This window comes from Podarcis muralis, chromosome W (assembly GCF_964188315.1).
Source record: "Podarcis muralis chromosome W, rPodMur119.hap1.1, whole genome shotgun sequence".
Classification (NCBI taxonomy): domain Eukaryota; kingdom Metazoa; phylum Chordata; class Lepidosauria; order Squamata; family Lacertidae; genus Podarcis; species Podarcis muralis.
In genome coordinates this window covers 7,401,046-7,412,826 of record NC_135674.1, presented here as the reverse complement: position 1 = coordinate 7,412,826, position 11,781 = coordinate 7,401,046, and the positions used below count along the sequence as shown (strand labels likewise).

The window sequence follows — 11,781 nt, the reverse complement described above, 5'->3', positions numbered from 1 at the left end:
ATTCGAACCGCCGATCTTACGATCAGCAAATCCTAGGCACTGAGGTTTTACCCACAGCGCCACCCGAGTCCCATATATATATATAAACACACTTCCCCCCAGGTGGCACCTGATTTGATGTCATTTCAGCACCAGCTAAGTCCTTTTCCATTTTCCCAGGTTGTTTTAATTTTAGTTATTTATTTTTTTACCTGTTAAGCAGATTGGGGTAGTGATGTCACTGCTGTGCTTTTTAAAAATCGGCTGGATCTTCTTAGCATTTCGGTTCCAGAGTTTTATTAAGTTTCATTTCAATTGCAAACAGCCCTGGGGACATGGGAGTGCTGGAGGTGCGGGATGTTGTTGTTGTTGTTGTTGTTATTTAGTCGTTTAGTCGTGTCCGACTTTTTGTGACCCCCATGGACCAGAGCATGCCAGGCACTCCTGTCTTCCACTGCCTCCCGCAGTTTCGTCAAACTCATGCTGGTAGCTTTGACAACACTGTCCAACCATCTCGTCCTCTGTCGTCCCCTTCTCCTTGTGCCTTCCATCTTTCCCAACATCAGGGTCTTTTCCAGGGAGTCTTCTCGTCTCATGAGGTGGCCAAAGTATTGGAGCCTCAGCTTCAGGATCTGTCCTTCCAGTGAGCACTCAGGGCTGATTTCCTTAAGAATGGATACTTTTGATCTTCTTGCAGTCCATGGGACTCTCAAGAGTCTCCTCCAGCACCATAATTCAAAAGCATCAATTCTTCGGCGATCAGCCTTCTTTATGGTCCATCACTACTGGGAAAACCATGGCTTTAACTATACGGACCTTTGTTGGCAAGGTGATGTCTCTGCTTTTTAAGATGCTGTCTAGGTTTGTCATTTTTTTCTCCCAAGAAGCAGGAGTCTTTTAATTTCGTGACTGCTGTCACCATCTGCAGTGATCATGGAGCCCAAGAAAGTAAAATCTCTCACTGCCTCCATTTCTTCCCCTTCTATTTGCCAGGAGGTGATGGGCCCAGTGGCCATGATCTTCGTTGTTTTTTTTTGATGTTCAGCTTCAGACCATATTTTGCGCTCTCCTCTTTCACCCTCATTAAAAGGTTCTTTAATTCCTCCTCGCTTTTGCCATCAAGGTTGTGTCACCTGCATATCTGAGGTTGTTGATATTTCTTCCGGCAATCTTAATTCCGGCTTGGGTTGTTAGGATATTTCCGTTCCACCTTAAGAGAGAACAGGCTTGTGAGTCACAGAGTCTGCGTATTTCCTGTTGCAGGATGTTTATGTTTGCTATTGCTTTCGTTTTCTCTGTCTGTGCTTGAACGCTGAAGCAGACGGTCATGTCTTCTGTTTGCTCTGACCAACGTTGAATAAAATGTAAATATGCTCTCCTGCTGTGCAACTTCTGCTGTATGAATTCTGCTGAAAGAGTGTGCACCAGCCTAGGAATGTGGCAATCTATTTCCAAAGGCTTCGTGCCGCTAATTGCTGATACCGCGTGACTGCGTGACTACGGGAGGTCGATGGATGGATCGTCCGGCAGCCGGCTTGGGGGCTCAGATGGACGTTATCTCCCTGGCAGTATCCCAACAACAAGGTTATGGGCCCAGATTCACGGCACTTACAGGAGAGTAAGACAACTGCGTCAGACTGCTGAGGTATGTGAAAAGCGAAAGCAGAGGCTTTTCTGTGGGCCCCGGCAAGAGCTTTTGATGTCCGGCAAGGCTTAATTGGCCTGGGAGCCGAGCCAAGAAGGCTTCGTGATTAATGGGGGCCAAGATAAGGAGTCTTTGAAGGCATAAAGACTTGGGCTCACGTAAAGACCTGAGATGGAGTTTTTCCAAGCGTCTGAAGCCACTGAGTGCCCAAAGTTAAATCGGCACGATTATCAGACCTGGGCTGTGTGGTGTGAGAGTTTGCTACGTCAGTTCGGAGTGTGGCACACCGTTTCTGAGGACCCCCCAGCCCCTGTGACAGGTGAATGGACGGCACAGGACTCAAGAGCCGTTGGGATAATTTTGCTCTCAGTAGCTCCTGAAGAGTTAATCACCCTGGCTGGCAAGGCCAGTGCACGTGAGATATGGAATGCTTTGAAAGCAGCTCATCTGCCAGTCATCCCAGCTCAGAGTTTGAATGCCCAGAGTTTGACTGCATTGGAGGTCCTGGCTGTTTCCCAGAATGCGAGTGAATGCAGGGATGCTGAGGGCACCGGTTGCAAGCTGCAGGGGGAGCAGACTGTGATGTCATCCCAGGCAGCATTCCAGTCTCCAGGGGGAGCCAAGGAGTCGGCAGCTGAGAGCTCTGTTTCTTGTGGGAACCAAGGTCATCGCCTTTGCAGAGGCCGGAAGGCCAGAGGTAAACAAAGACAGATGCCTGCAGATGGCCCGAAGCAGAAGGAGGGTGAAGAGCCCACGCCAGGGAAAAACAAGGCTTTGTTAGCTGGCATTGCTTCACCAAAGGCTAAAGGCAAGTCTCATGGCCAGGAGCAGGGGGGCAAGCTGCAAAAGCCCACGCTGGTGGAAAACAAGGTTTTGCTTGCTGCAAAGACTGCTCCAAAGGCTAAAGCCAGGTTTATTGTGGACTCTGGTGCGATCCGCCATTTATCAAAGGATAAGCACCTGTTTATCTCCTTCACACCTCAAGACGGAGAGATCCACCTGGCTGATGGAAGGACATTGCAAATTGCAGGAGAAGGGACTGTGAAACTTGCAAGTTTGCAAACAACCATCAGTAATGTACTGTATGTTCCAGGAGCTGCGGACAATTTGCTGAGTGTCCCACAGCTGACTGGGCGTGGCTTTGAGATATCCTTCAAGAGGAGTGTCTGTGTCATCAGGAAAGGCAAAGAGGACATTTTGCATGCAAAGTTTATAGATGGTTTATTCTGTATAACTTATGATGACAATGCTGTTGTGTCTAATGCTGGTTCTTGTTGTGTTGCACAAACTAACAAGGTTCTTCATGCAGGATGCATTCACGATGCACATCGAAGATTTTGTCACATGTCTTGGCAAGCGCTGGCCAAGATGCCTGGATTGGTTGAAGGTTTGAACATCAAACCCTGTAAATTTCACATGAAATGTGTATCTTGTGCAGAGAACAAGGTGAAGGTTGCTCCAAAAGGCAAGGAGTCTAGCAGGCAGGCTTCCAAACCCTACCAGCTAGTTCATGCAGACCTGGTTGGTCCTCTTGCGCCCTCTTTGGGAGGAGCAAGGTACTTCATGGTTCTAATTGATTCTTTTTCCAGGTACATTCATGTGTTTATGCTCGAGCAGAAATCGCAAGCGTTTCCTAGGTTCAAAGCATTCTGTGCTTGGCTGGAGAATGCTCACGGTAAACGTATCGGCTGTCTGTTTTCTGATCGGGGCGGGGAATTCACTTCTCAGCAGTTTGAAGCTTTCCTGACTGAGAAGGGAATCCAGCATGACTTGACAACGCCTAGATCGCCATGGATGAATGGGCTTGCGGAGCGAGCAAATCAAACGTTGCTGCAAGGAATGAAAACCTTGTTGCATGATGCCAACCTCCCTGAGAAGTTTTGGGGGGAAGCTCTGTCAACGGTAGTTTATACCGTTAATCGCAGACTGTCATCACCTATTGGTTGTACTCCGTACGAGAAGATGTTTGGTAAGAAACCGAACATCAAGCACTTGAGAATCTTTGGTTCTGACATGTGGGTACACTCCCCACAAAACAACAAGCTTGGGAAGCGTGGGGCACATGGTTTGTTCATGGGGTACGAAAAAGGTGCATACAGGGTATGGATGACTGACTCTAAATCCATTAAGTTCACAAGGAGTGTTGAGTACAATCCTAAGTGGGGGGAAAATGTGGGAATTTTCCAGAGTTACCCAGAGGAGGATGAAGGTGATGTGAAGAAAGCAGATCATGCTGAGAAAGCTGAGGAAACTGAGGACTGAGGAGGATGATGATGATGATGATGATGATCAGAGTTCGGATTCCAGTTCAGTGGGCGGCGCTGCTGCTGGTGTCAGTGACAGTGATGACACAGCAGACTACAAGAGCGCAAAGGCCTCAGTCAGACCATCTGATGCGTCTGACAATGAACTGGAAGAACCACTGTTCACCATTGGTCATTTTTCTCCTAAGAAAGAGGAGATGAGTCCAGAAGACTTGCGTCTGGTTCGCAGGTCTGAAAGGGCGACCAAAGGCAGACCTCCAAAGAGATTTGCTGATGAGTTTGCTAAGACGGCAACTGCTGTTCTTAGTAGCTCAGAGAAGGTGTGGGAACCTTCAAGCTTCAAAGAGGTTCAGGAATTAACCTCTAAAGATGCTGAGCCTTGGCTTAATGCCATGAAGGCTGAAGTTGATTCCTTGAACAGGAACCAAACTTGGGAACTGGTACCGGTAGTCCCGGGAATGAGACTGGTTAGCAGCAAATGGGTCTTCAAGGCCAAGACAGACCAGAATGGCAAGGTTGTCAGACACAAAGCCAGATTGGTTGCCAGAGGTTTTTCACAGGTACCAGGACAGGATTACCACGAGACCTACTCACCCACCGTCAAATATGAGAGCATTCGGCTGATGCTCAAGATCGCTGCGGAGGAGAAACTGCATGTTTCCCATCATGACATTAATACAGCTTTTTTGTACGGGATTTTGAACGAGGAGCTGTTTATGCTTCCACCTGACGGGATGCAGATACAGAAGGGAATGGTCTGTAAACTGCGGAAATCCTTATATGGTCTCAAGCAGAGTGCCAGGTGTTGGAACACAAAACTCACTGAAACGTTGCTTTCTCTAGGTTTTCACCAGGGCAAAGCTGATCCGTGTGTGTTTGTCAAGGAGGAGGGGCAAAACAAACTGTATTGTTTATGTTTTGTTGATGATCTTCTGATGTTTTGGAAGAATCAGGCTTTCTATCAAAGCACCCTAGCTCAACTGAAGGAGCACTTTGACATGAAGGATCTTGGTGAGGTATCCAACTATCTTTCTCTGCAGGTGGAGAGGGACCAAGCAGGTAATTTTCTGGTACACCAAACACAGAAAATTGCTGATGTATTAACCAGGTTGAATTTGGTTGATGCAAACCCAGCAGACACACCAATGGTGACAGGTTACCAGGTAGATAGTACTGCTGAAGCGTTTTCTGACACAACGCTGTACAGATGCATTCTAGGCAAGTTGAATTTCATTGCTAGATGCTCAAGACCTGACATTGCTGTAAGCACTAACCTGCTTAGCAGACATGCTAACAATCCTACTGTTCAGGCTTGGAAAGCTCTGAAGCGCATAGCCCGCTATTTGAAAGGGACTATGCACTACAGGCTGAGGTTCACCAGTCAGAAGACTGGAGGTCTTGAAATCTTTGCAGATGCAAGTTTTGGAAGTGACACCACGGATGGTACAAGCACTTCTGGAGTATGCTACATGTACAACCACTGCCTGTTTGACTGGTTGTGCAAAAAGAGGACGACAGTGAGCCTAAGTTCCTGTGAAGCAGAACTCAATGCTCTGTCATTTTCACTCATGGATTGTGAATGGTTGATGCAACTGTTTAAGGACATTGGGGTTTCTGTGAAATGTCCTATACAAGTGTATCAAGACAATAGATCCTGTTTAGCTTTGCTGAACTCAGAGAGTTGCAAGCAGAGAACCAAGTACTTGCAGATTAAGCTACATCGTGCAAGAGAGTGTATTCAAAAGGGACTGATTCAGGTGTCCTACATGGCAGGAAATGAAATTCCTGCTGATCTGTTGTCTAAGGTTGTTAACAGAGAACAACTTAAGGGTTACATACAGAGGTTGCAATTGGGTTGAACCACAGGTACTACAGGTTACACGGAAAGGGGGAGGATGTTAGGATATTTCCGTTCCACCTTAAGAGAGAGCAGGCTTGTGAGTCACAGAGTCTGCATATTTCCTGTTGCAGGATGTTTATGTTTGCTATTGCTTTCGTTTTCTCTGTCTGTGCTTGAACGCTGAAGCAGACGGTCATGTCTTCTGTTTGCTCTGACCAACGTTGAATAAAATGTAAATATGCTCTCCTGCTGTGCAACTTCTGCTGTATGAATTCTGCTGAAAGAGTGTGCACCAGCCTAGGAATGTGGCAATCTATTTCCAAAGGCTTCGTGCCGCTAATTGCTGATACCGCGTGACTGCGTGACTACGGGAGGTCGATGGATGGATCGTCCAGCAGCCGGCTTGGGGGCTCAGATGGACGTTATCTCCCTGGCAGTATCCCAACATGGGTTTCATCCAGCCCAGCCTTTCGCATGATGAATTCTGCATATAAGTTAAATAAGCAGGGAGACAATATACAGCCTTGTTGTACTCCTTTCCCAATTTTGAACCAATCAGTTGTTCCATATCCAGTTCTAACTGTAGCTTCTTGTCCCACATACAGATTTCTCAGGAGACAGATGAGGTGATCAGGCACTCCCATTTCTTTAAGAACTTGCCATAGTTTGCTGTGGTCGACACAGTCAAAGGCTTTTGCATAGTCAATGAAGCAGAAGTAGATGTCTTTCTGGAACTCTCTAGCTTTCTCCATAATCTAGCGCACGTTTGCAATTTGGTCTCTGGTTCCTCTGCCTCTTCTAAATCCAGCTTGCACTTCTGGGAGTTCTCAGTCCACCTACTGCTTAAGCCTGCCTTGTAGAATTTTAAGCATAACCTTGCTACCGTGTGAAATGAGTGCAATTGTGCGGTAGTTGGTGCATTCTTTGGCACTGCCCTTCTTTGGGATTGGGATGTAGACTGATCTTCTCCAATCCTCTGGCCACTGCTGAGTTTTCCAAACTTGCTGGCATATTTTGTGTAGCACCTTAACAGCATCATCTTTTAAAATTTTAAATAGTTCAGCTGGAATATCATCACTTCCACTGGCCTTGTTATTTGCAGTGCTTTCTAAGGCCCATTTGACTTCACTCTCCAGGATGTCTGGCTCAAGGTCAGCAACCACACTACCTGGGGTGTGCGAGACATCCATATATTTCTGGTATAATTCCTCTGTGTATCCTTGCCACCTCTTCTTGATGTCTTTTGCTTCTGTTAGGTCCTTACCACTTTTGTCCTTTATTATGGTAATCTTTCTACGAAATGTTCCTTTCATATCTCCAATTTTCTTGAACAGATCTCTGGTTCTTCCCATTCTGCTGTTTTCCTCTATTTCTTTGTATTGCTCATTAAGAAGGCCTTCTTGTCTCTCCTTGCTATTTTTTGGGAATCTGCATTCAATTTCCTGTATCTTTCGCTATCTCCCTCGCATTTTGCTTGCCTTCTCTCCCCCGCTATTTGTAAGGCCTTGTTGGACAGCCACTTTGCTTTCTTGCATTTCCCTTTAATTGGGATGGTTTTCTAAAATTTTCTCAGCCTTGCATGCAGAAGACCGAAGATTTGAACCTTGGCGTATCCAGGCAAATTTAGCAGAGCTACAAAATAACTTTCTCTTCCTGAGACAGTTTTCAGTCCCAGCCATAAGGTAGCAGCTGACAGCCACTTTGCTTTCTTGCATTTCCTTTTAATTGGGATGGTTTTCGTTGCTGCCTCCTGTATAATGTTGCGAGCCTCCATCCATAGTTCTTCAGGCACTCTGTCCACCAAATCTAAATCCTTAAACCTGTTCCTCACTTCCATTGTGTATTCATAAGGGATTTGATTTAGGTTGTATCTTACCGGCCCAGTGGTTTTTCCTACTTTCTTCAGTTTAAGCTTGAATTTTGCTATAAGAAGCTGATAATCTGAGCCACAGTCAGCTCCAGGTCTTGTTTTTGCTGACTGTATAGAGCTTCTCCATCTTGGGCTGCAAAGAATATAATCAATCTGATTTTGATGGTGCCCATCTGGTGATGTCCATGTGTAGAGTCGTCTCTTGTGTTGATGGAAAAGCGTGTTTGTGATGACCAGCTTGTTCTCTTGACAGAACTCTATTAGCCTTTGCCCTGCTTCGTTTTGAACTCCAAGGCCAAACTTGCCAGTTGTTCCTTTTATCTCTTGATTCCCTACTTTAGCATTCCAGTCCCCTATAATGAGAAGAACATCCTTCTTTGGTGTCACTTCTATAAGGTGTTGTAAGTCTTCATAGAATTGGTCAATTTCAGTTTCTTCAGCACCAGTAGCTGGTGCATAAACATGGATTACTGTGATGTTAAAAGGTCTGCCTTGGATTCGTATCGAGATCATCCTATCATTTTTGAAATTGCATCCCAGTACAGCTCTCGCCACTCTTTTGTTGACTATGAGGGCCACTCCATTTCTTTTACGGGATTCTTGCCCACAATAGTAGATATGATGGTCATCCGAACTGAATTCGCCCATTCCCGTCCATTTTAGTTCACTGATGCCCAGGATGTCAATATTTATTCTTGCCATCTCATTTTTGACTACATCCAACTTACCCAGGTTCATGGTTCTTACATTCCAGGTTCCTATGCAATATTTTTCTTTACAGCATTGGACTTTCCTTTCGCTTCCAGGCATATCCGCAACTGAGCGTCCTTTCGGCTTTGGCCCAGCCGCTTCATCAGCTCTGAATCTACTTGTACTTGTCCTGCTGTCAGCTTCCTTCCGGAGCTGACAGAGGCTGGGAATCTAAGCAAGCCGAGGGAGATAAGGACACTGGAATGCGGACTGGAATGTGAGAGGGAGGAGGTGCAGCCGAGTGGCAGAACTTCAGAGAGCAGAGAGCAAGCAGAAGATAAAAAAGCTCTAAACACCAATCTTAGCTCAGAGACAGAAGGAGAGAGGCTGGGAATAGCTAGCTCAAAGACTCGAAGGCGGGAAAAAGTCAGTAAGAGGAGGGAAAAAGAACGGAAGCGGAAGGGTTTTTTCCACTGTTGGAAGAAGAGGAAGGGGCGGAGTTTAGACTTGGCAACTGCTAACTTGGAGTCAGACATGGAGTGAAGGAGCTCCGGAGTGATTTATGTGTTTGAGCAATAAACCTGAGATAATTACTGCTGGTTTCTCGCTTCTGTGGGAGAGCCAAGCCATTACACCTCCGCTCTTCCTCAGTAGCATGTTGGATGCCTTCTGACCTGAGGGGCTCATCTTCCAGCATCATAACTTTTATATGCCTGTTGTCTTTGTCCATGGAGTTTTCTTGGCAGGGATACTGGAGTGGCTTGCCAGTTCCTGCTCCAGGTGGATCACGTTTGGTCAAAACTCTCCACTATGACCTGTCCATCTTGGGTGGCCCTGCATGGCATAGCTCATAGCTTCTCTGAGTTATTCAAGCCCCTTCGCCATGGCAAGGCAGTGATCCATGGTGCGGGGTACAAACATGGAAAAAATAACATGGAACAAATCTGGCAAAGACCTCTTGCTTCTTCTCACTGCCAGTGTGTCTCTTCTGTATCCACAGTGGCGGAAGTATCACAGCTCCCACGAGGTCAGCAAGCAGGAGAGCCAGTCGGGCTCCACGAAGGAGCATGGCAGCCCTCGTGTGAAGCGCAAGCGCCGGAAGGCAGCTCCAGGGCATCATGGGCACAGCTGCGAAGAAGGTACAGGAGCCGGGTCTGCGCTCTGACGATTGCCTTTCCTAAAAGTGTCCAACATCCATGGAAGACTCTTTTACGCTGGTCCTGTAGCCAGCAAGGGTCTCTCTCTGCTGGGCACAGTCCATCTTTGCCTACCTCTTGAGAGAGGGATGATCAAAATGGGTGTGGGCCACCCTTAAAGGGCAGAGCTGCTACCTGCAGTGTGAGGCGTTTCTGTCCACCCTCTCTGGGATATATGAGGCCCGTTCTCTGAATTTCTGGCTTGCTTCCTTAAAATACAGTAGCGTACCTACATCAAGCCTATTAGATAACTTAAATGTAGGTTTTTATTTTATTTATTTTATTTTTTTGCAATGTCCTCTACCTCAGTTTTTGTTTGTGCAACCACGGCAGAACCACTTGCCTGCTGAGCTGGGCATGAGGGTACAAGCTGATGATAATGCAAATCAGAACACAACTGTCCTTTGGGTTTTGCAGCTGTTCAAATTTTGCAATATAGTTCGTAGCTAAAAATAAATAAATAAAGATTTTTTTGGGGGGGGGAGTACCAAAATACGTTTTAAATGTGTATTTTAGGTGACAGGAAGGGCAGGATAGAAATGAAAATTTTTAAGTATATTTTCCGATTAATGTGGAAGTGGGACAGAGCAGACTGAATGACTGAACCCATGCACAGTTTGATCTGTTGTGCCCTAATCTCAAGTTGTGTGTCTGAAAACCCCCTTTTGGGTTTGTGGGCTCACTTTCCCAGCTTCACACCTGCTCGTGGCTAAGATCTCTGGGGATGGGGGCAGGACGGAAGATGTACAGCTTCCCTGGACCAATAGTTGTATTTTTCCAAATGGCAGTTTAGTTTTCAGAGCTCTCTTCTTTTTTCTTTTCTTTCCCCCCAACCAAACAATCCTCCTCAGCTTTTGTTGAGAAGAAATCAAAGAACAGTTTCCGGGACTTCATTCCTGTGGTGCTGAGCAGCCGCACACGCAGCCAGTCAGGTGAGTGGCTGATTCCTTCAATCTGGGGTAGGGGAACCTGGCTATTTTTCAGGGAGTTGTGGTCTGTCTGAAACATATGCTTGTGTGTTGTGTAAAATCTTCTTAGCTTAGCTGCCTTGGTCCCCCAGTCCCTAAACAACCATACAGAAAGAGACAAGCAATATCTGTGCTTTGGGTCAATTTAATTTTGAAACCAAGTGTGCAGGCTTTTGAGTTACACAGGTCTCTTCCTCAGAGTGAATTTGGAAGAAAAATCAGCATCTGGATTTGCTAATTGTTTTGTTGTTGTTGTTACTTGTGAAATGAATTATATATTAGGGGATTCTGAGAGGAAAAATTGGGCACAAAAGAGGGAGGTGTTGCTAAAGCTGAGATCCCGAGGTGTAGTGCTTAATTCTGATTCAAGAGCGGGGGGGGGGGGGTCCTTTCCTTTCCTTCTTCCTGTAGGAAGCATGGGAGGCTCTTCTGTTAACATATTGGAGGAGTGTGGCCAGGAGATTCTACTGCCGGTGGAAGAGGAAGAAGAGAATGTCGAGGGAGAGGATGAACTCACCCTGAGGCATCGCAGGCTGAGAAAATCCCACCACCTCTCCCCCCACTCCGGCTGCAAAGACAGAGAGCAGTCGCGGTCAGAGAAGAGCAGTTTCCACTTGCGCAAGGGTCAGGGGATGCCGTTGCAAGTGGATGCCACTCAGCAGCTGTGGAGCTGCAAGGAGGCAGAGGAGGAGAGCGGCCACATCATACCTATGGGAGAGCCTCAAGGTCCACAAATAGCAACACCCTAGACATCCCGGGCCCTAAGGAAGTCAGATTAGCTTCAACCAGAGCCAGGGCCTTTTCAACACTGGCACCGGCCTGGTGGAACGCTCTGTCTCATGAGACCAGGGGCCTGCAGTATCTGATTTCTTTCCGCAAGGCCTGTAAGACAAAGCCTGGCCTTTGGCTTGGAATCAACTTGATCCCCTCTCCCTCTTTCATTTTTCCTTTCTCCTTCTGTGATGGAACTCCTATTTGGGGACTTCCCTGGTTTTTTTCTGGCCCACGTAGGACCAGTCTGGATAGTTGGATAGTTGAAGATTTGACGTTTTTATCCCCAAAAAGTTTTGATTTGAGTTTCTACTGAAATGAGGCTGAATTTTAATGTTGTATTTTAATCTTTTGTTTGTTTGTTTTTTGTTTTTTTTAAATAAATGAATTTTATTAGTATTTTCCACACAACAACAACAACCCGAAAGATATCAAAAGATAACAATACGCAACACACAAAAATCAACATTCGAAAACTAAAAAAGACAACAAAAACAAAACAAACAAAAAAACAAACAAATCCATATCTTACAAGTTAATATTATAAACACTAAAACA

General features: G+C 46.1%; 1 protein-coding gene across 2 annotated transcripts in view; it reads left to right on the top strand.

Annotated features, from left to right (window-relative positions):
* Positions 1–11,781, top strand: part of LOC144326469 (BCL-6 corepressor-like protein 1) — a 94,741-nt gene that overhangs the window by 20,739 nt on the left and 62,221 nt on the right. The window contains exons 4-6 of one of the 2 annotated variants that reach the window (XM_077923018.1): positions 9,289–9,427; positions 10,336–10,416; positions 10,864–11,178. In XM_077923018.1, coding sequence (XP_077779144.1) covers positions 9,289–9,427; positions 10,336–10,416; positions 10,864–11,178 — 535 coding nt within the window. The remainder of the gene's footprint in view (positions 1–9,288; positions 9,428–10,335; positions 10,417–10,863; positions 11,179–11,781) is intronic. The other variant, XR_013391510.1, reaches the window with a different exon arrangement.